This window comes from Bos javanicus, chromosome 23, assembly GCF_032452875.1.
Source record: "Bos javanicus breed banteng chromosome 23, ARS-OSU_banteng_1.0, whole genome shotgun sequence".
In the NCBI taxonomy this organism is placed as follows: Eukaryota; Metazoa; Chordata; class Mammalia; order Artiodactyla; family Bovidae; genus Bos; species Bos javanicus.
In genome coordinates, this window is record NC_083890.1 from 17,204,967 (window position 1) to 17,231,042 (window position 26,076).

Below are 26,076 nucleotides of genomic sequence, written 5' to 3' on the forward strand. Positions count from 1 at the left end.
GGTGCGCCCACGTGGCCCACCACCAGAGCCCAGTGACTCAATGCGCAGTGACTGGCCAGAAACGGGCTGAGCCCCCCGCGCTCCCCAAGCAGTGAGCACACACCCAGCGGGGGAGCACAAGCCTGGTTTATAATATTCCTCTGGACAAAGGGCCAGTGCCCCAGCCCTGAGCCCAGGCCAGTCGTGAGACCACTGCAGCTGCACAGGGTCGCCTGCCCCATCTGCCCCCAGCTCCCAGCACCGTGGTGGTGCAGGTCCCGGGCACTGGAGGAGACCTGCCACCCCCTGTGCCATCTGCACTGGAGGAGCCGGGCCGCCCTGGTGGGATGGGGTGGGAGTGCAGGACGAGCTCAGGCTCTCAGGAGGCCCTGCTCTCAGTCAGTGATACAGCACCAAAGGCCTGCCCGTGTAGGAGACGTTGTCCTTCAGGAGGGGGGACCCCACAGCCATGCGAACCTTGTTCCAGCGGTGGCCTTTGTTGTAGATGGGCTTGACGGAGCGGGGAGACCAGCGGGTCAGGTACCTGTGGGGGGAGGATGGGAGGCAGCCATGAGGGCTGGCAGCCCAGGATGCGGCAGAGACCACGGGCACGGGCCCCTTGGGCTGAAGCTGCACTTGGTCAACCAAACACTTTCACCAGCTTTCCTTTCTTGAGGAGAAGGGGCTCTTCCTGGGAGCAACTGCCCAGTGTGCTGTACACAGATGGGCTGGGCTCTGGCGGCCGCCTGTGTGTGTGGCCACGTGCTCGCTTGTCTTTATGAGTTGCCAGTGTGTGTGCGTGTATATCTGCTGGGGGAGGAGGCAGAGAAAGAGGCTCCTCAGAGAGCAGATCGGCCCTCTCTGGCCCAGTCGGGAAAGGAGAGGCTGATGTAAGGACTTGGAGGAATCCCTCCCTCTCCCCCACTTGGCTCACTCCGCCACCCCAACCCTCAGGGAACAAGCCTGGGCAGCCACAACTGGCGGAGGACCCCTGACCCCTGACCCTCAAGCAGGCCATGATGGGAGCCAAGGGTGAGGGCCCATGGGTGCAGACGTAGCCCAGGAAGGTTCATGTAATACAAGCGGGGATGGGGAAAGATGGCTGCCGCCCATAGTCCTTTGGCCTCCTTTGGGGATGGCAGGGCCCTGACAGTTCCAGGAAGAGTGGCTCATGCCGGCTAAGACTGGGGTTTACTCTGTTCAGAATGAAATTTGGATCCTATCCAGAGGCCCACCCTTCGTCCTGAAAGCTCAGTCTCCGCAAGGACCAGGATCCTCCCCTGCTTCCACACTAGGTTAGGGCTCAACCCAGTGCCTCTAGAGACCCTCCTCTGAGAAGTTTTAATTAAAAAAATGAATAACGATGGCTGAAAATTTTTAGATAAGAGTGAAAAAGTTAAAAAAAAAAAAAAAGAGTGAAAAAGTGACTGCTAATGTATACATTTCAACTGAGCTCCCCTGGACCTCTATCTCCTGAGTTCTGAGGAAAGGAAAGCTGTAGGGCTGCACGCCACGTGCGAGGTGGGCAGGCAAGGGCTTCCGACGACCACTGGGTGGCTGTCAGCCCCCAGCAGGGAGGTCTCTGTGCAGTGAACTGGCCCCAGAGCCACCTCTGCTGTGGCTGGTGGTGCTGGGACCTAGCAGGGCCCTATGCTGGTGTCTCCCTGGCTTCAGAGGGGGTGAGTGAAGAGGTGGGATGTGGAAGCAGGCTCCTTGGGATTGAAGATCCTGAGGCACACCAGGCTCTCCAGAGTTGCTGCCCTATTGCACTCCTCCGCCCACCCTGGCCCTCCCACCCTGGAGAGACCCTGGGAAGCTGGGCTTCGGCTGGCCCTGGGCCTGATGCCTGTGCCACAAGGAGCAGGCAGCTGCTGTGGAGGGGCTGGGGCCTCCGGTCAGCTCTCTGGGACCACTCCAGCTCTGAGAACCAAGGCTCCCTGCTAATCGAGCTCCTTCCTCCTACCTCTCTGGAAGGGGCAGGGAAGGAGATGGCACGGCTTGACGATCGTCAAGTCCCTAGTTGTAGCCAGGACTCCCTCTCCTCCCCAGGAGGGCCTTTTGCAACCCCACGAGCCCCCACACGCCATCAATCCTGCATCACACTGATGGACACCGCATATACAGGAGGGAGCCTGGCTTTGCTTCAGAGGCTGAGGGCAGGATGGATTGCATCCTCAGGCCTGCTGCTGTTTCTTAACACGCTGGAGTGGGGGTGTGCTCAACTCCCAAACGGTCCACAGCATAGAAAGACAAGAGGAAGTTAATATGTCCTGTTCCCCCAGGACTGCTGGCAGATGGCCCAGCTGGCAGCACAGGAGGTGCAGGTGGAGATGGGCAAGGGGCCAGGGTGCTGGCAAGGAGTCAGTGAAGACCCAGCTCTGGCCCTGCACCCCCGGCCCAGCAATCTAGAGCTGGTATCTGCCTGGCCTTCCATCCTCCATTCCTGGGTTCTGTTGGGGATCAGCCTAGGAGGTTTACTGGGGGTGGGGGATCTTGCTTTGCTCTACCCAAAGAGTGCAGTTCTAGTGACATTAGGACAGGCTGAAGGAGGGGCCATTGATGGGAGAGAACAAGGAACACCAACATCAATTTTACAGACCTGGATCTACTCTCAATAAGAGAGTACTGTAGATCTATGAGTATGTAGTGTGGTAATGTCAGAGACGGCTGTTTGAGTGTTAGACAGGAACCTGTTCCTACACCAGAGGGGGCCACCCTGCTCAGGCTGAAAGGCAGATTGATTGATTCTAGGATCTAAAGGCCTTTCTCTCCTGTTCCATAAAACCTCAGGATCTCATGGGATGCCATACGCAGCTGAGCAGGTTGTTAACTGTACAACTCTAGGGAGAACATTCACAATCTAGTCTACATGGATGCTGCCTTCAAGTTTTACAGTATATGATCTGATAGCTCTATACGGTGGCCCTACCCCAGAGAGCCCTCCCATTTCTATTTCTAAAGTCTCATTTTGCCCTTTAATAACCCCAGTGCTATTACTGAAAGTTTGTAGAACTGCTCTGACATTCCCATAGCAACCCAGTATGATGTCATAAACAGAGGATTAGCACATTCTAATGCCCAACCAGCAGATCTTCTTACCCTTGTTACCCATGGGCTAAGTGCCCTGCTGGGGAGGGACAAGGAAAGACACTGAGGCTGGCAGAGGGAGAGTAACAGAGACGTGCACAGCGGTGGGACTGATGGGGTGGTGGGGTGGCGTTCAGGCTGGAAGGGACGGAGCGCTCCAGCTTTCCTGAGCTGCAGGATGAGCTCCAGGAGCTGGCCTCCCTAGCCCAGGTCTGTGTACCTGTTGAGTCGGGGTTTGGTCTTTGGAACAAATCCTTCAGGAAGCTTGGGCCTGTGATTTGGGAGCAGACCTGAATGGAGGGAAAAGCATTTAAGAGGATGGTCTCTGCACTCCCTCTGCAGCTCTGGGGACTGAACAGAAAGCCCAAGGGGGTAGGAGGCTGGCACTGGGGGGTGAGTATAATGCAGTCTCTGGACACACACTGCCCTTTTAGGAGGGGCTTGGAGGTGTGGAAGGTGTAATGGTGCCCACAGCCCCCTGCCCCCTCTGCCCGAGGGCCCTTTACCTGCTCGGTGGGCCATCTTCACACACTCCTCTATCTTGCGGTGCTCTTCCTGGCACAGCCCAGTGATGCTCCGGGGCAGCATGCCCCCATGTGGCCGGATGAACTGACTGAGCAATAGAACATCCTAGTGGAAACGGAAACAGGAGAGGAGGATCGTGTGGATGGGTGCCGGCTGCCAGGGAGCCAGGGCCAAGTGGCCTGCAGGGTAGGCTGTTGTGGCTGGCATTGTAAGGGGCTGACACCACCCTGAGAAGCGACCTGAGACCATTCCCTCCACACAGAGCTCTGCACTCAGGCCCGCTGCCTCCACTGCAACAAGTTCAATCCCAACTTAGCAAGATTTCCTGGCCCCGTTACCAACCCCAAGAGTTCTCAGCTCCTCTATGAGACAGTCTTCCGACAGACCTGGTGAGAGAAGGGGAACTTTTCAAGAAGGTTAACAAGCTATCATGCACCCACAGTATCTCTCCTGGTGATGAAAGTGTGTTATCCTCTTTGGGTGACGTAGGGGGTATGTTATGTATTTACACACAGGAGGGAAGACCTGTACCATTTCCGCCCCCAAAGTCTACATATGACAGGCTACACACCACAGCCCAGAAGACATGCAGAGAGCCCCTCCACCTTCTGCCATGCCCTCTGAACGAAGCGCCAGGCAGCAATAAGCTGAGGAGGATGAGGTCAAGTTGTAAAGTTAAATCCCACATCTTCTACGCCCCCTGTCCCCAGATGTGAATGGATTCCTGGGCTTCCTTTGAACCATCAGACTGCTTTGGATGAGTCAAGGAAATAATGATAAACAAAGCCAGCATCCAGAGAGACCAAGTCCACTCCCAACTCTCACAGGATGGCAGGGGTTAAAGAAAAAGTCTCCCACACCACCCCCAGGGGCCTGATATGCCTGTCTCCACAGTCCTGGTCCTCACACGGATTCGCTGCCCTGGCAGGCGCCTCGCTGTATAACTGTAGATTTGCTTTAATCACTGGTCAGCTCCTGGGGGACCCAGGCCCCCAATTCCCACCCCTGTAATCCTCAGAATCTGATGAAAAGAACTTGGACTGGATTATCTGGGGATAATACACGGGGCTCACAGCCCCAGCACTGCCCCCACTGCAGGCTGCCAAGGAGGCTGACAGCTCTCTGCAGCTTAGAGTGGTGCTGTCCTGAGCAGAAAGGGGTGAAAAGGAAAACAACTTCTCCAGCCTTTACCTTGGAGGGGATTGGATTTCTTCTGCTTCATAAACAGAGCCAAGTCCATTTCCTGGAAACGGCTGGTAGGAAGAGTACCCCGCAGTGGTCAGGCAGGTGTGGGTTCCCCTCCCCATCCACAGCTGGGATTCTAGGTATGGCCAGGACCCTACAAACTTCCATGTCAAAGAAGCTGAGAGCACTGCCTGTGGCCTGCAAGTTCCCTGTTACTCCAAGTGGCCATCAGCAAAAGGGCGGGGACAGGGTGAAAGAACACCTCCACCCCCGACCCTGGGGTGGCGTGAGGCCAAGGCTCCCAGCCCAGGAGATTAGTTGAGTTGTTCTGTTCAGATCCCATGGGCATGTGGCCTTTCCTGCTCTCACCACCTGACCGGGATCTCTGCCCTTAGTCATCCCATTCCACAGAGGGGTACAGGGACAACGTGCAGGTCAAACTGGCCCAAAGCCTGCATCACCTGAAACCTAAAAATAGGGTGCTTAATGTCACCAGCAGAACTCTGAAGGACAAATATGTATTTCTCCAGGGCTGTGTCCATCCCCCAGGCCTGCCCCATCTCCAGACATGATGCAGAATAGCAGCTGGGACTGGCGGCTCTGCCTGGGTTTCATACCCCAGAGTGCATCCCAGCTCTGCTACTTTCTAGCTGTGTGATCTGAGGCGGGTGCATTAACTTTGCCATGCCTCAAATTGCCTCCTCTGTAAAACAAGGATGAAAACAGTACCTACTTCACCGGGATATTGTGGAAACAAAGTGAATTATGCCCCTACTGTTGTTTGCCCTCATCATCTCTCCGTGAAACGACAGCTCTAGAAGAGCTACAGCAAACAGGGGTTCCTGTAGCTCCAGTGTGGGAAGAGAGTGAAGTGTCCCCAGATCACAGCGAGGACTCTCAAGACACGCCCTCATTACACAAGGAGGAAAACCAAACCCAGACTCTGATTCTATCCCTTGGGAACACAGCCCTACGATACTGGGCTCTAGGGCCCTGGTGGTCTGAGCTGCCTGCAACCAGACCAGGAACTGAGTCAGGGACTCTCCACCCTGGCAGCACATTAGAATCACCTGGGGAGCTTTAAAAAATAATGATGGCTGGGCTCCATCCCAGGCCAGCAGAATCATCTAGGCGTGGGGTCTGAGCATTTTTAAAGCTCCCCTGGGACTCATGTATGGCCAGCGTTGAGAGCCGCTGGACACAATGCTTCTGTCTTGGTGGCTCCATGAGATGCCTGTTAAGCCCACGGGGAACAGAAGCTCTGAGATGCGCAGACTCACCTCATAGCTATACTTATGCTTCAGGTTCCAGCGGCAGATGGGGCATTGGCCGGAGGGGTTGGGGGGATTTGGACTTTCCTTGGGAGTCCCTGTGATTCGGCCTTCAATCTAGGAGGCAGAGAAAGAGAGCTGATGAGGGGGGAGAGTTGTGTGGAGACCCTGATCCTTGAGGAACCCCCAAAAGCTGGTGAAGCTTCCTCTCTAGGGGCCTCAGGGGAGCAGCTAATGGGCCTCTCTGCCTGAACACAGCTGCTGGACACTGGGTCTCAGGTGGCCACAGAGCTGGGCTTGGTGACCTGTGAGGGTAACAGAAACTGAACTTAATGCTGGTGGCAAGAGAAGAGGTGTGTTGTATCTGCTGAATGCTAGCTTTCCATCCTCAAAAAGACAAAAGCTCCAGAACTTTATGCTTCCTTCTCCCTGCTTTGGGAAAAAGTAATCCATGCACATGGTAAAAAGTTTCAAACTGCACAGGGATGTGGAGTCCAGAGGAAGTCTCACCCCTTATCCCGCATATTGTTCTTAGCAGAAACTGCAGTTTCCAGCTCTAACAGAGGTAAGTCTACACCAGTGGTTCTCAACCAGGCACGATTTGGCTTCCCAGGGGACACCAGACAAGGAAACAATTCTGATGGTCGCCACGGGGGTGGGGTGGGGTGGGGTGGGGATGGGTCCCTAGCCCCTAGCAGGGAAGCTGCTAATAAGCATCCTATGACAGACAGGACAGGCCCCCACAGCAGAGAACCAGCCCGTCTAAAACACCAGCAGTGCTGGGCTAAAAAACCTGGTCTAGGCCTACACGAGCAGACAACTGTGTGCGTGCCCCTCCTCCCTCTAAAAACACAGAGCAGGGGACACAGTCCCCTGGCTGCCTCCTCTCAGCACTCTGGATGCCACCTTTCACACCCCACTTGGGCCACGTGTGAAGTGACCTCCGCCATGGCTGCTGTGTCCTGTGACACAGCCTTGGAGAGACTAAGCGCAATAAACCAGTGACCTGGGCGTCAGCTCCAATTGCAGGAGGGGGAGGTTAGACAGCCTTGCTGATTGAGGCCATGGATTATGAGAGTGAGGCTGGGCCAGGTCTGAGAGGCTTTGGGAGGGAAGCAACTCTCCCAGGGGAGAAGTGGCAAAAGGCAAAGGAGCTGGCTGCGCAGGGTGCTGTTACTACTGCCTTTCCGGCAATGCCACCCCAGCGATGCCAGAAATGGAGCCAAGAGCTCGGGAAAATGGGCAGATGTATGGAAGGTCTTGGGAGGGGGTCAAAGTGGGCCTGGGCAGGGAGAGCTAACATTTACACACTCCCCACTACAGGCCTGGCTCTGTGCTGGTAATGGTCCACATGGATCATCTAACTCCACAGCCTAGTGAGGGCAGATTCATGATCTTATTTTACTGATGAAGAAGTGAGACTCTGGACAATGAGTAATACCCAAAGTCAGCCATGGCACTGCCTCTTCAGGCATGGCTAGGCTCCCTCCCCAAGGGCTCTCATGGGACGACATGCCTCTGAGTTCGTTCCACAAATAGCAAATTCATGCCCCGCAGGAAAAACACTCTGCACACACAGAAATCCAATGAGTTTCTCTCCACCAGCATGGAGTTTACAGGGTGAACACTTGTTTCAGTCTGGGATAAGCGAACTATTCTTAAAGGGATGGGAGTCCCTTGAAAGAACTGCCTTGAGGTCTTAACCTCAAGTACAAAGATTGAGGGGGAGCCTTCTGGGGAAGACCCAAAGAGGGAACCCTAAGGGCTTGTCCTGGGGATAAGAAGGCCTTGGGGAGGGCCATGCGTGGCTAGCTGCCAGAGGGTTAAATCCCTGGTTGACATGGAAGCCACAGAGGCTTCTGGGAACTCTGTGGAGTGGTTGAGGATTTCTTGGGAGGCACAGAAGGCCATGTGAAAACAACGTTGTCTTTTAGGGATTATAGGATAATCTAGGCCCCATGACTCCCTGAGGAAGGGAGGTGAGATGGGCCCAGTGTGGGTGGGGGTTGGGGGAGGAGTAGAGGGAGTGAAAAGCCGTCTAGCTTTCTCACCACCAGATGAGCTGGGGCGCCAGTTATGAGCCCAGGGCCCAGAAAGTGTCCCCTTCGCCCTGCCTCACTGAAGGCGTAGCTTAGTCATTCTAGGCAGAAAGGAAAGAGACAGATCCAGGCTCCTGGCCCCGGGTCAACTTACTCTCTCTAGCCTTGCCATTGCCTTAGTTTCCCCTTTGGAAAACTGACTTATCGCCACCAAAAAACACAGCAGCAAATACTTCTGAGCCCGTGTCATACAAAAGGCCACTCTAATCAAGTAACAGACGCTTCAGTCCAACACAGCGACTGTTCCTGATTAACCACACTCCCGCACACGGGTTAAAAATAGGGGATGCGGGATTTATGGTCACAGAGGGAGCAGATCCTGAGGTCAGTCCAGTTGGGGCTCCTACCCTCTCTCAGAGGAGCAGCCAGGCAGCTCCAAGTGGTACAGAGATTAGAAGTGGCCAGCTCGACAATACTTACTATAGTCGTCTTCCCTTCTTGGATCTCCACCACTACAGAGATAAAGGGGAAAAATTAGGTCAGCCATTTAATAAGGAGCAGGGAGTTTTAAATAATAGCTCAAACCTTACACACGAAAGAAGATGAAGCGCTCTGTCTGCACCTGCCACGGCCCCGACTCGGAAGCGTGCAGGATTTGCTGCCCAGGGCCAGGCTCTGTGCCCTGCAGGCTGTGCACAGCAGTGCTAAGTCGCTTCAGTCATGTCCTACTCTTTGCAGCCCCATGGACTGTTGCCCACCAGGCTCCTCTGTCCATGGGGATTCTCCAAGCAAGAATACTGGAGTGGGTTGCCATTTCTCCTCCAGGGGACCTTCCCAACGCAGGGACTGAACCCATGTCTCCTGTGGCTCCTGCACTGCACGCAGATTCTTTACTGCTGAGCCACTGGGGAAGCCCATAACGTAGGGGCTTCTGCAAAGCAGGAGACCCCAATTTGATTCCTGGGTTGGGAAGATCTGCTGGAGAAGGGATAGGCTACCCACTCCAGTATTCTTGGGCTTCCCTGGTGGCTCAGCTGGTAAAGAATCCGCCTGCAATGTGGGAGACCTGGGTTCGATCCCTGGGTTGGGAAGATCCCCCTGGAGAAGGGAAAGGCTACCTACCCACTCTAGCATTCTGACCTGGAGAATTCTATGGACTGTATAGTCCACGGGGTCACAAAGAGTCAGACACGACTGAGTGACTTGCACTCTCACTTCTCCTGCAGGCTGGGTGAGGGGCAAATCCAGATACCCATATCATATCACCTCTCTGAGATTAAGGGTCTTCCCACTGTTTCTGCCTTTCTAAGCCAAGATTTATCTTGGTTCCATCCAAGGTACTTGGCAAGATCTTGCCCTACTGTGGCTAGCAATCATGGCTTAAGAGCTGAGGGGTTGGGGGTGGACAGAGGCCATAAAAAGACCTTCAAAAGTACCCATTGTATGTGTTCTCTCATGAAGAGAAACCAGACAAATGTGGTTCCTGACCTTGACCAGTCTGAATCTAAGATGCAGCACCCAGGGGCCCCACAATGGGTAATAATGAGATCAATTCACTCTGAGAACATCTTGAGAGCCTTGTGTTAAAAACCCGTACAAAGGCAGCTATCTCTCCTCCCTGCAGGGATGCATTTTGTTATCCACACTGGAGAGGGAAGAGTGACAGGAACGATGGGCCTGCAGGTACGGGGTTGGGGTCAGGGCAGAATTTCAAAAAGAGGACTGCAGAGTCATCCTGAGAGGGACTCCCTCAGCTCTTCGCCTATTTAGGAGTGAGGCAGTCAGAAAAGAACTCAAGGGCAAAACAATTTCATTGCATGCATGTCAGGCTGTACTTATGTCCTCTTATTTAACCAGGATGCAGAAAGACAACTTCAACAATATCCTAAGGGAGAACCAAGCTCATAACCCACATTTGGCAAATAAAATCAAACAGAAGGTTCTTGGAGATTCTCACATGGTCGCCCAGTTTCTTCAGAAACAGAGAAGCCGTGGCTTTCAGCACAGGAACTGGCACACTGCAGATGCTCCATAAATGCTAGGGAGCAAAATGCTGGTCGTGATGCCCTTCTGACTGCTAATTACTGTAATAGAAAATGTGAGTGCACACAGCTATAGCTAGGCTGAAAATTGTCTCCCCAAATGCTAAAACCATATTTTAACAGCAGCTTGGCTACCACAATTAGTTCTACTCAGCTCTGGTCAAGGAAAGAAGCAGTACAGATTAGAAAGAACCTAAGGTTAACTTTGTGAATCTAATGAAAGTTACGGACCTCGCCCTAGAAACACGTCCCTCGGTGTATACACAATTAGACATGGATTACAGGAAGCTCGCAGACCCCTGCAGCTATGTACCTAAATGGTAAGACTGGTTTTCCCTCAGTGGTGGCAGGAGGTGATTTTCTAAAGTTTCTAAAATAAACATGTACTTCTTTTGCAATAAAAAATATGCAGTAAAAACAGAGAGGCTAAGGGAAAAAAAGTGAGGCAATTCGAACCCACCCGGAGGCCCACGGCAGCATCTGTGATCACTGAGCTCTGTGACTGACACCAAATTGGACCCAGACTGCCTGGAACTATCCCCCATTCGTTTTCTGGGCATGGCCATTCATAAAGACCCATTACTCCAAACAACCAACCTGAGAGCCCTTCAACTGCGACTCCACACACACAAGGGAGTGACAACTGGCCAGAAAGGCCCCGAGGCTTTCTCCAGAGAACACTACAGTTACTAATCAACTCAAAGACAAACTAAGCTCTCCCTAAGAGAAAATGCGTCACCCCATGCACGGATCTACTTGTTCTCAAGAAGCCAGCCTAAACGGGATGTGGGTGAGACTCAACCTGGTACTCAGTCTGGAGGCCAGCATGTCTGCAGGGGGATGGTCACTGCGCTGCGTCAGCTTACAAGAGCATCGGGGCAGGAGGGCCGAGCCCTAGCCCAGCTGGGCACCCAGGAAACTTTGCAAATCTGCAAAAACCAAGCTGGAAGAGGGACGGAGGGTGACCCAGTCTGAGCAACGGCAGGTGAGGGGGGCAGCACAGGTTTTTAGGAATCCCAATAGGAAACAAAAGGAGACCTACTCCAGAATCACTTGAGTCGGCGTGAGATCAGTGCCCTGAAGTGAAGCGGACCCACATGTGCTTCCCCTCTCCGTGGAGGCACTTGGGTCCTAACCATGAGGTAAACAAGTCGAGCAAAACACACATCACTCCTGGCAAAGAACCAAACCCTGAAGTCATCCCACTGGCCCCTGGAAGAGAGATCAAAGTCCATGGCAAGCTCCACTATTCATAAGCTCCCCACACAGCAACTCTGAGCCAGTGAATCATCTCACTATAAGTTAGCGGGTAAAACAATAGGCAGATGCTTATCTCATAGAGACGATTTGTCAAACAAGGAGGAATGACTTGAGAACTCATATGGAACTGAGACTGATCAGGGCAGTATCTCAGTGCAGGGGCTGAGGGCCCACTGGAGCCTGAAGCCCTAGTAGATTTCAGGCCTCTCAAAACAGAGATAGGAATCAAAACAGTATTGCTTTTCAGCATGCATACAAAAACATGTCAAAACCAAACAAAACCTGAGATCCATTTTGTCCCTGGCCTCCTCTCCATTCAAGAGAAGTGGGGGTGGTTAAGAAAAGCTGGACTAACAGGAGACCATTAGTCACTGACTGAAAACTTGTTTAGAAAAAGATGGAATTGCCCTTGTGTTCTGAGATCTGGCTGGATTAAGTAAACTAAAGAAGCAGTTTTCTAAACCAAGATTAAGGGCCAAGATCTTACACATCAAATAATCTGTGCCACAGGAGGCAAGGCATTTGCTGAGCAACCGTGGAGTGTACGACTGGGCTCCACCCACTGTGGAGAGCTCCCCCCTAAGAGGAGACACAGGCTTTGCCCTAGAGGAGAAAAGAGAACTAAACCAAGCATGGGAACTTCACTCTAATAAAGTCCATGCCTCATAAAGAGGTCCTTTGAGTACTTTAGTAAATACTCGCCTAGGATGGAGTCCAAGATAACTGAATTGTAAGTCTAGAGCAAACAGCATCACGGTGAGATTGCAGTGAGGCAAAAAGACCTTGATGGCCACACAGACAGACAGAGAGAACTGTGGCGGGATAAAGGCCCACCTGTTTAGTAAAGAAGGAAGTGAGGGGAGATGAATGACAAGGGCTGGAGGGAACTGCTGCAGGAAGTGCCCAGAGGACCGACGTCCTTCTTGGAAAGGCTCCATGGAAAGTGAGTCCCAAGCAGAGCACAAAGGGATGGAGTAACTGAATGGCAAGGTGGCTACAGGGCAGCACCAACAATCTTACATAGCATGCTTGGCAAGTGTGGCCATTCACTGCTTTTCTCAAACCCCTTCCTCCCTCAAGTACTGCTCCCTTCTGCTCATCTTTAACTCCGCCACAAAAGTTTTCTGATTCTCTCACCACCTACCCTTTCCTTTTCCCTTGGACCTGAGGGAACTTCCCTCTGCACTATCCTTCAAACGAGGAGTCTCACTGCTACACAAAAATCTCTTTCCACTAGCAGGTTACTCTGGACCACGTCTTTTGAATTCTTTAAAGCCCCCAACTTGCTCACTTCTATCTCAAAGCTTTTAGTTACAGGGTTGTCCATCCTGCAAGGCACATCCTTTTCTGAAATGCTAGGTCCTCCAGAAAGCTCCCTTAGCTAACTGGAAAAGAAGAAAAACATTCCCTTCAGCTTTTACTTCTTTCAACACACTCTGCTCTGAGGATCTGCCAGATCATTATTGTTCATTTAGAAAGTCATATGTGTTTATTACTCTTGTTTTAAACGCTTTCCTTCACAAGGGCTCTAAGAGTGACAAGGCAGGAACAAGGTCTTATCTCTGCCAGGTCTCACGGTGTCAATCATGAAATCAACTCCAGCAAGTTAACTGATAACAGCTTTTAGGGAAGGAGGGAGCCGCCGGGAAGCCCTGCCGTGGAGTCCCAAGGTGGTGTCACTGGTGGAGAGGGAAGATTGCTGGCCCTACTCTGACTCCAGCACTTACTAGCTGTGTGATGCTGGGCACAGCTACTGAACACCTCTGGACCAGATTTCTTCATTTGTAAAAATGCCAGAAATATCCAGCTTTAAAGGTTGTTGAGAAGACTGAAAAGTGTATGTGGAAAACCTAGCAGAGTGCTTGCAGCAAGCACTTAGTAAACCACTATTTCCATTTTTTGCCTTCCCTTAAGTCTTGCTTCTTCCATAATCATCTTTTTTGGTTCTGTATGTCCTTCTGGTCAAAGATCAGACCAGGCTATCTCAACAGCAGCAGGACTGGTATTTCAGGCCAGGCGGTTCTTTGTTGTGGGGGGCTGTCCTGTGCACAGGAAGATGCTTAGCAGCATCCCTGGCTTCTACCACCACACATCAGGAGCACCAGCTGTGACGACCAAAAATGTCTCTGGACATTGCCAAGTGTTCCTAAGAGAACAAACTGCCCTTGACTGAGAATCACTGCTTCATGCAGAGAGCTTCTACAGGCAGGAGCAGTAGTGCTGAGTGCCCAAGAACTCTGACTAAAATTAGAGTACTATCGTATCAGAAAAGTAGAAATGCTTGAATGTCTTCAGCAAGACGCCAGCTCCCTCTCTGTGACTTTAAATTCTATGTATACAATCAGTTCAGTTCAGTCGCTCAGTAGTGTCCAACTCTTTGCGACCCCATGAATTGCAGCACTCCAGGCCTCCCTGCCCATCACCAACTCCCGGAGTTTACCCAAACTCATGTCCATCGAGTTGGTGATGCCATCCAGCCATCTCATCCTCTGTCGTCCCCTTCTCCTCCTGCCCCCAATCCCTCCCAGCATCAGGGTCTTTTCCAAATGTATACAATATTATTCCTCAAATATACCAGCCAGGACCAGTCAAAATTAGCTATATGTGTAATTCTTTTAGCTTTACACATAATGGATAGAATATCAAGAGAAAGTTGTTGGTGTTGTTTTTAATTTAAAGGCTTTGGAGATAGGTGGTTCTCAAGAAAAGTATAAGCTAAGCTAATGCCTTCAAGTAAGATCACATCAATTCAATTATTTGGCTTTTAGGTCTGACAGTAACACAGAGAAGCTACCAGGTATTCATGGTGAGGAAGACTTGAAATATTCATCTCATCATATAGCCATCTCTCCAACTGAAAAATTCAAATCTCAAATATTCCTTTGTTAAAAAGACAAAACTATTCCTTTTGCTTATCCTCTGGGAACATGGCAAAGAACTGTTTTCAACTTTTAATTTAGAAATGGATATGTGCATTGTAGTTGTTAATGTTTGACACTTGGTAGATGTCATCAAAAATGTTACAGGCATGGAATTCCCTGGTGGCCCAGTGTTTAGGGCTCTGTGCTTTCACTGCAAAGAATCCAAGTTTGATCCCTGGTTGGGGAACTAAGATCCCACAAGCCAAGTGGAGTGGCCAAAAAAAAAAAAAAAAAAAAAGCTATGTGCATATGCCTATTTTACAGCATAGGAACACATGAAACAACTTTCCAAGTCCTTTTTACCATCAGCGTGATCTCTTTGGCGTCTTTCTTTATCAATGCATTAGTTCATCTAACGATAAGGAGGCAGTACCTGGATTTTGTTTTTCTTTCTAGCAAATGTTCCATCTTCCCTTCATAGCTAAATTCTTCAAACACCTATTTCTATTTCTTCATTAATTATCTCTTTAATTTTCCCAAACTGGGTTCCTTATCTGCCATTCTACTGAAAACTTACAAAAGACTTTTTCTGAGACAAATCCAATGCTCCCCTTCTTAGGCTTTTTTTTTTTTTTTTGGACTTTTATTCTTCCCCTGGTAAAATAATCACCATTTTTCCCTGGATATATCTCAGCTTTAGTTAAAGGATATGCTACTCCAGATCTTAAACACACACACACACACACACACACACACACACAAAACCACTTCTTTGCACATCACTTATCCTTTCCTGCTTCCAGCAGTGCACAAAGGAAGGTTATGTACTGAAAAGAACTTTCCATTTTCCGCCAGATTCCATCCTTTTATGAGCCTATTAAAGACACACCCCCTTCAGGAAAACTTCCAATTCAGTTTGCTGTTTCCAGTAACCAAATCTCTCTGAACATATGCTTAGTCGCTAAGTCATGTCCATCTCTTTTAGGATCCCGTGGACTGTACCCACCAGGCTCCTCTGTGCATAGGATTTTTCAAGCAAGAATACTGGAGCGGGTTGCTATTTCCTTCTCCAGGGAATCTTCCCAGACCCGGGGATCAAACCCGTGTCTCCTGCATTTCAGGATTCTTTACCCGCTGAGCCATCGAGGAAGCCCCAAATACCTAATACCTAAATTGTATTCATTGGAGAGTATTGAATCATCTCATTAGAACCTAACTTCTCAGGAACCCCTTGACAGTTTGAAGTATAGCACTTCGCCTTCAGTAAGCTCTCAGTTCAATGTCAGGCTGCCTTTCCAGACTAAATGAAAAGCAAAACCACCATCCAGGATATGCCTGTTTCAGCTGTTCAATGGCTTTTCCACATTGCCTTCCACCTCTTAGACTAAGGGTTAGGGCAGTGAAAGCTGCCATCAGATTACAGCATTTCAGATGAGAAACTGGAAAAGGAGGCCCAGAGGAGGGTATCCAGCTGACCTTCCTTGATAGCGCAATAATTCTTTAGTGAAGGAGGCGGCGGTTCGAAGAATATGGAATAGAGAATTAACATCCAGTGCCTGTGTGCGTAGGCGCTAAGTCGCTTCAGTCGTGTCCGACTCTTTGTGACCCTATGGACTGTAGCCTGCCAGGCTCCTCTGTCCATAGGATTCTCCAGGCAAGAGTACTGAATTGTCATACCTGCTTCCAGGGGATCTTCCCGATGCAGGGATCGAACCCTTGTCTCTTATGTCTCTTGCATTGCCAGGCCCTTAACAAAAAACTTTTCTGAACCCTAGAACAAGTTTCTATTCTGCTTCTAAATAAGCAAGGCTTTCTCTCCGATCTTCACCCCCCTCGCCCCACTCCCCGCCACCACCCATGAGGACACTCACGATGGGTGAGAGATCAAGGAAATAGCATCAGGGTTCCGAAGAAAACTGCTAGCATTCCCGGAGCGCAAACATCTCCGACGTTTCAGAATCGCGCTAAGGAAAGGGAGGGAGGGACGCATGGGGGCAGAAAGAAGCAGCCTTCGTTTCTTCTCTTCAACCCTAGGAGGTCACCAGGACCCAGCACTCACCTTCCCTGAACCCGCGGGCTGGTGGCCTAGCCCAGCTGGTCACGATCGGGCCTGTCAACAGCCCTCTGAGAAACCGTCCACAGCCGGACACCAGCACATTGAGGGCCGCCATCTTGAAAACTATCGCTGACCTCTTGTGCACTTCCGCTTCCGGAATGGGGCGCGCGCGCAGCCGCAGTAGTGGGCAGGAAGAGTCAGTCTTGTGAGCGTCTAGCTCCGTCACTCTTGTCAGTTACTTCGATTTCCTCACCTCTCCAGCTCTGAGCAAAGCAGAGTTAATGTGTGAAGCCTGTGCTTCATTTTGAGAGGCTGGGGAGGTTTTTAGCTCCTGTCTGCCAGTCCTCGAAGTCTCCAGGGTCGCTTTCGTTCCCTGGCGGACTTCTGTAAAATTACATGCACTATCTTTATTTCTTTAAAACTTTTTCTTTACAAGTGAGATGTGGATTTTCAGCTTCTTGAGGCTGCGCCTAAGTCTGTACCATAGAAGTTGAAATGGTTAGGACAATGATTCTGGAACATCAGGTATCCCACAGATCTAGGATAGAATACTCGCGCCCCAACCGCACCCTACCCCCGCCCCAGGGTCCCCAAGCTGCGCTCCCCTCACCAAGGGGTCTTTCATTCTGGTAACTTGACGCTGACCTTTTGCCCCAAATCCTGAAAGATGATGCTGTGAAAGTGCTGCACTCAATATGCCAGCAAATTTGGAAAACTCAGCAGTGGCCACAGGACTGGAAAAGGTAAGTTTTCATTCCAATCCCAAGGAAAGGCAATGCCAAAGAATGCTCAAACTACCGCACAATTGCAGTCATCTCACACGCAAGTAACGTAATGCTTGAAAGTCTCCAAGCCACGCTTCAGCAGTGCGTGAACCATGAACTTCCAGATGTTCAAGCTGGTTTTAGAAAAGGCAGAGGAACCAGAGATCAAATTGCCAACACCCACTGGATCATCAAAAAAGCAAGAGAGTTCCAGAAAAACATCTATTTCTGCTTTATTGACTATGCCAAAGCCTTTAACTGTGTGGATCACAATAAACTGGAAAATTCTGAAGGAGATGGGAATACCAGACCACCTGACCTGCCTCTTGAGAAACCTGTACACAGGTCAGGAAGCAACAGTTCAAACTGGACATGGAACAACAGACTGGTTCCAAATAGGAAAAGGAGTACGTCAAGGCTGTATATTGTCACCCTGCTTATTTAACTTATATGCAGAGTACATCATGAGAAATGCTGGGCTGGAAGAAGCACAAGCTGGAATCAAGATTGCCGGGAGAAATATCAATAACCTCAGATATGCAGATGACACCACCCTTAGGGCAGAAAGTGAAGAAGAACTAAAGAGCCTCTTGATGAAAGTGAAAGAGGAGAGTGAAAAAGTTGGCCTAAAGCTCAACATTCAGAAAACTAAAATCATGGCATCCGGTCCCATCACTTCATGGCAAATAGATGGGGAAACAGTGGAAACAGTGGCTGACTTTATTTTTCTGGGCTCCAAAATCACTGCAGATGGTGACTGCAGCCATGAAATTAAGAGACGCTTACTCCTTGGAAGGAAAGTTATGACCAATCTAGATAGCATATTGAAAAGCAGAGACATTACTTTGCCAACAAAGGTCCGTCTAGTCAAGGCTATGGTTTTTCCAGTGGTCATGTATGGATGTGAGAGTTGGACTGTGAAGAAAACTGAGTGCTAAAGAGTTGATGCTTTTGAACTGTGGTGTTGGAGAAGACTCTTGAGAGTCCCTTGGACTGCAAGGAGATCTAACCAGTCCATCCTAAAAGAGATCAGTCCTGAGTGTTCATTGGAAGGACTGATGTTGAAGCTGAAACTCCAATACTTTGGCCACCTCATGTAAAGAGTTGACTCATTGGAAAAGACTCTGATGCTGGGAGGGATCGGGGGCAGGAGAAAAAGGGGACGACAGAGGAAGAGATGGTTGGATGACATCACTGACTCAATGGACATGGGTTTGGGTGGACTCTGGGAGCTGGTGATGGACAGGGAGGCCTGATGTGCTGCAGTTCATGGGGTCACAAAGAGTCACACACGACTGAGCAGCTGAACTGAACTGAACTGAAACTTATTTCTCAGGGCTCAGCTCAAACTTCACTTCCACATTAGTCTTCCTTAACCTCCCTGTCATTGGTTCTCTGCACCAGATATCTCTCCATCTCAGTTGTTGTTTTCTTAGTTAAGTCGTGTCCGACTATTTGACAACATGGACTGTAGTCTTCCAGGTTACTCTATCCATGGGATCACCCAGGCAAGAATACTGGAATGGGTTGCCGTTTCCTTCTCCAGGGGACCTTCACAGACTGGGGATTGACAGGTGGATTCTTTACCACGGAGCCACCAGGGAAGCCCCCTCCATCTTAGTACCCTGTTCAATTATAGTTTTGTATCAATTTGTGTAATATGTGTCTCCCCACCAAACTGTAAGCTCTGTGAAGGCAAGGACATTGGTTTTGTTGTTGACTCTCATGTCTCCAGCATTTAGTACAGTGCTTGACACATAATGAGTGCAATATATATTTGTTGAGTGAATAAGTAGGACCTATTTTCTGCGGCTTTTGTAAAGGTTAGATGAAATAAAAACATAAGTGCTCAATAACCATAATTTATTAATAAGGCAGTTATTGAGATGACTGTGTGCTAGGTACTTTTCACAAGTTTGACATACTTGTCTAATAATGAAACTTATAGTACCAAAAAGGAAGCTCAGTTTTCTATCTTTTGGATTTGCAGGATGAACAGAATATTCCTCTAGAGCTGTATAAGAAAGGAAAGCCATTTACACCTCAGTTCTTCCACATGGTGGTTAGAATATTATTCTCCACACTTGAAGGGGGATTTTCTAGTTATCCTAGTCTGATTCATACATGGGGAAATAAGGCTTATTAAAAGGCAGAGCACGCTGTCTGATGAGGGGAGGGAAGGAGTCAGTCTTCCAGTTAGGACTCTCACACTGGTGGACTAAGATGATGCAGAGCAGCTGCTGTATGGGGTACTTGAGTGGTATCAACTAAGAGGAAAGAAGGGAAAATGTGGCACTGGGTTTCCTTAAAACGTCACATTCAGAAAAGACAGGTCCCAGGAAGGAGGAACTTGAGAGAATGGTCAATCTAGGAGGTGAGACAGACACATGGATTAGGAGTGGAGCAGAGAGTTTGGTGCTGTGGTGTTGGAGAAGACTCTTGAGAGTCCCTTGGACTGCAAGGAGATCCAACCAGTCCATTCTAAAGGAGATCAGCCCTGGGTGTTCTTTGGAAGGAATGATGCTAAAGCTGAAACTCCAGTATTTTGGCCACCTCATGCAAAGAGTTGACTCATTGGAAAAGACTCTGATGCTGGGAGGGATTGGGGGCAGGAGGAGAAGGGCACGACAGAGGATGAGATGGCTGGATGGCATCACTGACTCGATGGACATGAGTCTGAGTGAACTCCGGGAGTTGGTGATAGACAGGGAGGCCTGGCGTGCTGTGATTCATGGGGTCGCAAAGAGTTGGACACGACTGAGCGACTGAACTGAACTGACAGAGTTTGGTGGTGTATATGTCTAGGTGTTCTAGCCAGGGCAGGAAGTCCTCAGCTGTCCTGGTAGCTTCTACTTTCCTTCTGTACAGATGACCTTGAACCATTCCTGCTTGTACCACACCCCGTGTTTCTTTACGAGTCCCCAACTTCTGGGGATCAACTGGGACCAAGGCAGTAACAGAGCCCCATCCAGGGTTTGTTTTGGACACAGTGATTCAAAAGATTTGAATATTAACCCTCTCTTTGTTATCATATCCTAATTTAATCAAAGTTTATTAAAAAAATAAACTTGTATTTTCTACAATAAGTAGCATGTGGTCATTGTAAAAAATGAAACAATGAAGAGAAAATAAATAGCCATAATCCAGACATAAGCATTATTTGCATTTAGCAAAATGAAATAATACTGTGTGTTTCCTTTGTCTTGTAATGTCTTCTTTTTTTGATTAATCTTTGGCTGCGCTGGGTCTCTGTTTCTTTTTGAGGGGGCTGTTATCTAGTTTCAGTGAGTGGGGTCTAATCTTTATTGTGTTATGAGGGCTTCTCTTTGTGGTGCTTCTCTTGTTGCAAAGCACAGGCTCTAAGCACACAAGCTCAGCAGTTTGGCACATGGACTTAATTGCTCCTTGGCATATGGAATCTTCCCAGAGTAGAAATCAAATCTGGGTCCCCTACATTGGCAGGCAGATTGTTATCCACTGCACTACCATGGAAGTCCATATTTATTTATTTCACTGTGCTGGGTCTTAGTTGCAGTATGTGGACTCTAGTTCCCTGACCAGGGATTGAACCCGGGCCTCCTGCATTGGGAGCACAAAGTCTTAAGTACTGGACCACCAGGGAAGTCCCTTATTTTTTGTGAATCCATTTGTAATTAGTCTCTATGTGAAAAAAGAATTTTGTGAGACCAGATTTTGCTAAGAGACTAGGCTTTACCTAAAAAAAGTTGTTATTGAAGAAAGTATACAAGTTATCTACAATTGATGAATTTCCACACAGGGAACACATTACTCACACCAACAAGTAGAACATTACTAGCATTCTCCTAGTGTCCCCTTACAGACGCTACTCCCTACCCCTCACCAAGGTAATCATTATCCTGACTTTTAACACCATAAATATTTTTCCCCCTGCATTTGAACTTTATAGAAATTGAATCTCATGTAGCATGTACTCTTTTGCATCTACTTTAATCTGCTCACCAATGTCAGGTTTGTGAGATTCACCCACATTTTTATTATACATTGTCATCATCATCCATTCTTATTGCATATAATGTTCCATTGTGATTATGCTACAATTTACTTATCCTTTCTTTTGTTGATAAGGTTTAGATAATTTCCAGTTGGGACTGTTACAAATAGTGATGTGATACACATTCTTCTATATGAGTTTTGGTGAATACAAGGGCAAACTTCTCTTCGGAATATATCTAGGAGTGGAACTGTTGGCTTATAGGGTATGTGTATACTCAGCTTAAGTAGATTCTGTCAAAAAGATTCAGTTTTTTAAAATTAAATTTTTAAGTTTTTGGCTGTGTTGGCTCTTTGTTGCTTTGCAAGGGGTTTCTCTAGTTGGTGGCGAGCAGGGGAACTCTTTGTTGAGGTGCACAGGCTTTTCATTGGGGTGGCTCCTCTTGTTGCAGAGCACAGGCTCTAGGCACATGGGCTTCAGTAGTTGTGGCACATAGACTCAGTAGCTGAGGCTCAAGGGCTCAATAGTTGTGGCCCATGGGCTGTTTTTCTGTGGCATGTGGAATCTTCCCTGGCCAGGGATTAAACCCATGTCTCCTGCACTGACAGGCGGATTCTTATCCACTGCATCACCAGGGAAGTCCACACAGTTTTCCATAGTAGTTTTACTGATTATGGTTTTTCCACATCCTTATCAAGATTTGATTTTTTTTTTGTACTTTTCATCTTGGCCATTCTGGTAAGTACAGAGTCGGTTCTCATTGTGTATTTAATTTACATTTCTCTGATGCCTAAATGAGGATGAGTCACTTTTCATATATTTACAAGCCATCTAGACGTCCTCTTTTGTAAAGTGTCTGTTCAAGTCTTTGGCCTATTTTATATTGAGTTGTCTTTCTTATTGATTTGCAGAAGTTCTTTATATACTCTGGATACTTGTCCTTTGTTGGATGTATGTAAAGCAAATGTCATCTCCCTCTCTTTGGTTGCCTCTTCATTCTTTTACATTGCAGTTGACCCTTGAACAATGTACTGGTTAGGCACCAATCTCCATGCAGTTTAAAATCCGAGTATAACTTGTAGTTGGACCTCTGTATACAGGCTTCCTTCTATAGGAGGTTTGTTCATAATCACTGTTCCATATCCATGGAACCAACCAACCAAGGATTGAGTGGTACTATAGTATTTATTATTGAAAAAAATCTGCAAGTGAATGGACCTATGCAATTCAAACCCATGTTGTTAAGGGTCAACTATATTTAAAAAATAATAATTATATTTATTTATGGCTGTGCTGGGTCTTTGATACTCTGTGTCGACTCTCCAGTTGAAGCCAGTGCAGGCTACTCTCTAATTGCAGGTGGATTCTTTACCAGCTGAGCCACAAGGGAAGCCCAAGAATACTGGAGTGGGTAGCCTATCCCTTCTCCAGGGGATCTTCCTGACCCAGGAATCGAACTGGGGTCTCCTGCATTCCAGGCAGATTCTTTACCAACTGAACTATCAAGGAAGCCCAGTTGCCATGCTCAGGCTTCTCATTGTAGTGGCTTTTCTTGCCGTGGAGCATGACCTCAAGGGCATGCAGGCTTCAGTACCTGCGGCACATGGCTCAATAGCTGTGGCTCCCAGGCTCTAGAACCCAGGCTTAATAGTTGTGGTGCATGGGCTTAGTTGCTCCATATATGGGATCTTCCTGGACCAGGGATTGAACCCGTGTCTCCTGCATTGGCAGGTGGCTTCTTTACCACTGAGCCACCAGGGAAGTCCCAACTGTGTGTGTGAGTGTGTATATATATATATATACCAACTGTATATTTTTTGATAAGCAGTGTTTTTAATTTTAACATCATATAATTTATCAGGTTTCTTTCCTTTGTTGTTGGCTTGTTTGGTTTTTATTCACATTTTTTCCTCATCAAGGTCATGAAGATGTTTTCCTATGTTGTCTTCCACTTTTACATTGGGTCTTAAACTCATCTGGAATTCTTTTATTATGTGGTCTAAGATTGGGATTAAGATTCATTTTTTTCCCCTTGGCGATATTTCCCTGACCTAGCATCATTTATTAAATATATTATAATTTCCCCCACTGCATTTTATCTGATATAGATCTGTTTCTGGAATCTCTGTTTGTCTCTTTTTCTGGTTTTTATTGTCTGGAAGTGCCATTACTTGCTTAGTCAGTCCCCAATTACTAGGCATTTAAGTTGCTTTTTTCCCTGCCTGGTGCTGGGTCCTAGTTGTGGCACACAGGATTTTGTTGCTGCACGCTGGCTCTCAGTTGCAACATAGCGGGTCTAGTTCCCTGGCCAGAGATGGAACCCAGGCCCCCTGCATTGGGAGCGAGGAGTCTTAACCACTGAACCACTAGGTTGTATTTAATTCAGACATATTTTTGAAGACCTATCCCCCTACTCCAAAAATAGCATCTTTTTTTTCATTAGTGAGTTGAGTTCCCAGTTGTTCCCAGTTGAGTAGGTTGTGGCTTTTGTCATTATTGTTTTTTCAAGTACAACTGTACTGTGGGATATAATGGAGTGAGGGCCCTTCTCTGGGGGGCTGCAAAATGGTAGCTGCCACCCAATGGGGAGGTCCTTTCAAGAGTCAGAGGGCTGTTGGCAGATTCACTCTCATGCACGGGAAGGAACTATTTCCAGCTGCAATAGCAACCCTGGAACAGGCCGCCAAGACGCCTCACTGTGTGCACATGTATGAGAGAAAGGAGGCCGATGAACAACTCCTTATCCTGACACAATCTTCTGTCCACCTCCTCTTCCCAGGAACCCAGCCCCCTTGCTTTCACCCCATTTTCCAAGGAAATCCTCCTTCTTTCCTCTGGGGTTCTTCTTGGACCCTAGATCTTAAACCTGGAGAGAACTCAAGTCCCAAGTAAACTGTCCTAATGAAGACGTTCAGGGAAACATTCATAACAGACGAGCCCAGGAAAATGTTCATTTTGCCAAGAAAAACTTGCAGCAGAGATGATCTGTTTGGTCTCAGTGACTTGCTGCTGGCCAATGGGACAGCCGGCTCAGGTCAGAGCAAAAGCAAGCGTTAGGAAGCCCTGGGTGGGTCAGCCTGTCTATGGCTTCGGGGCTGAGGAAGTCCTGGTCCCAGCTGTAGATGAGTGTGCTTGCTCTTTCAGCCTTCCTCCCACCTCGCCCAGGAAGAGGGGGTCAGAGCCAAGAGCCACACAGATGTTCGCTGTGAAGAGGCAGCAGTTGCAAAAAGGCTCAGGAAAGTGGAGAGAGCTGATAGGGTAGAGACAACGGTGGGAGGGGGCCGCTTGAGCAACTGGGAGAAAGGGCTGGCAGAGCGAGGGACAAGGGACGGTCCTGTTTGCTTTTCCCTAATTAACGTGGTTTCCTTACAAATCCCCCCGCTGATTCCAGCTGGTCAACTCAAACCATAACAACACGTGGCCTGCCCGGGCCAGGAGCTGAGGCTGCTGGCCTCCCCATGAGGGTCTGGTTTCCTCTGTGGCCGCTGCCCCTCCTCCCCAACTGGCTTTGTGCAGATGAGGGAAGGGACAGCACCCTAGTTGGGGCTGGGGGTGACACCCAGGGACTGCTGGCTTTCAGCTCGCCTGGCTCCTCACCCCGGTTTCCTATGACCTTTAAAAAAGGGCACTTCTCTGCTTGTTTGGGCTGCTGCTTCCAAACAGGTATGGGTGGGGGTGGATGGGGAGACCTTGGACAAAGAACCTCTTGCTCACTGATGGCCTCTCTACCTGCAGGTGTGCCCTGATTGACGCAATGGCCCTGGGAACTATCGGGGTGTGTCCCCACTCATTCAGTATTTTCCAGTGTTGTTTCATTTCCTCATTGGGACTTTACTGTGTCCAAGTTATTCATCTTATCCCCTTATTCCTTCTTGGATTCGCTTTGCCAGCAAGTCTCAGCTGAGCAACTACTATGTACCTTTTGTGAACAAATGATTACATGCCTCAGGGGAACACTTTTCAAGGATAAAAGTTCTTGTCTGATAAATATGTTGTCATAAACTGGATGGTTGACCTGGGCTTGTTTGCTTTCTCTTCCTTCGCCCATCTTCCCTGCAAAAATTCTTAAAAAAATAAAAATAAAACACACATTCAGAAAATGTACATAAAACTTGACTGCACCATATAATAGATTAATTGTAAAGCAAAACTGGTTTATTTCTATGCTAGATCACTTGGGCATGCTGCCACCCTGATATGGATAGGGGGAGAAATCCAAGAGAAGTGGGATTGGTGGGAAGCAGCTTTAAGCACCCTAGAACCTTTCCGGAAAGTGAGACCAGAGGAAGGCAACCCCAAAATAGAACTGCCAGAGGAGGGAGAGTGGGCCTGCAGCGGCCTTTATGTCCAGTCTTCAGGCCGAGGCCAGGAGACATGCCAAGTGAGTGTATCCTAGTCTGGATCCCCAGCACTTGGCTGGCATTCACCTCACTCCATCTTCAGCCAGTGGTGGGGGCCAGTGAGACCCGCTCCACTCAGTTGCCACCCAAACCAAGCAAGCCCTGGCTGTGACTGGGCATTTCTGCAGTGGGCTGGATGCTCTATCAGAAAAGGACTTCGTGTCCCTGTCTGGCTGAGAAACTCATCAAATTTCTTTCTCCTGGTGCCTCAATTCAGTTCTTGTATAAGGGGAAGGGTTTTAACCGTTTAGAACACTTTGGAATTATTGGCACATTTTTGATGATGGGTATAAAATAACACCTAGGGAGATGCTGTCCCCTGTGTGCACTGAGAACGGCTACAAAAGCAAAAGGAAGGAGCTTCAGGCTGAAAAACAGGCTCTCCTCTAACCAACGGGCAACCACGAGTCGGTACTCCTGCTCTCTGGACCTCAGCTTCTCCGTCTGTGAGGAGTCTTGTCTGGTTCTAGGATTCTAGTTCTGTGAACACTTCTATCTTTGTAACCCAGAGTGGTAGAGTTCAGTCCTCAGTCCTCACCCCTCTCTCTGCTCTTTTAGAGTCTCAGCCACTTTCACCCTCAGCTTTCACCTTGAGGCTGATAAGTCCAAAATCCACAACAATGCTTTTTTAAAA

At 48.7% G+C, this 26,076-nt stretch overlaps 1 protein-coding gene across 3 annotated transcripts; it reads right to left on the reverse strand.

The window, feature by feature from the left end:
* Positions 1–107: 107 nt before the first annotated feature.
* On the reverse strand, positions 108–16,780 carry MRPS18A (mitochondrial ribosomal protein S18A). 3 transcript variants are annotated; one of them, XM_061398286.1, is made up of 7 exons: positions 16,309–16,399; positions 10,044–10,170; positions 8,567–8,598; positions 6,057–6,164; positions 3,573–3,696; positions 3,287–3,356; positions 108–523 (listed from the first exon to the last, which is right to left on the reverse strand). In XM_061398286.1, exons 2-7 carry the CDS (start codon positions 10,117–10,119, stop codon positions 379–381), a joined length of 555 nt encoding a protein of 184 aa, XP_061254270.1. In that variant the 5' UTR covers positions 10,120–10,170; positions 16,309–16,399; the 3' UTR covers positions 108–378. The 3 variants fall into 3 exon arrangements, with proteins under 3 accessions (XP_061254270.1, XP_061254269.1, XP_061254271.1); XM_061398285.1 differs by lacking the exon at positions 10,044–10,170 and having other exon boundaries at positions 16,309–16,780; XM_061398287.1 differs by lacking the exons at positions 3,287–3,356; positions 10,044–10,170 and having other exon boundaries at positions 430–523; positions 16,309–16,461.
* Positions 16,781–26,076: the final 9,296 nt, after the last annotated feature.

Bases quoted from the DNA above. Each gene is read 5' to 3' on its own strand.
- MRPS18A (XM_061398285.1), bottom strand. From the start codon at position 16,420: ATGGCGGCCCTCAATGTGCTGGTGTCCGGCTGTGGACGGTTTCTCAGA. The intron at 6,165-8,566 runs GTAAGTATTGTC...TCTGCCTCCTAG, and splicing joins AAGAAGGGAAGACGACTATA to ATTGAAGGCCGAATCACAGG. The intron at 3,357-3,572 runs GTAAAGGGCCCT...CCCTCCATTCAG, and splicing joins GAAGATGGCCCACCGAGCAG to GTCTGCTCCCAAATCACAGG.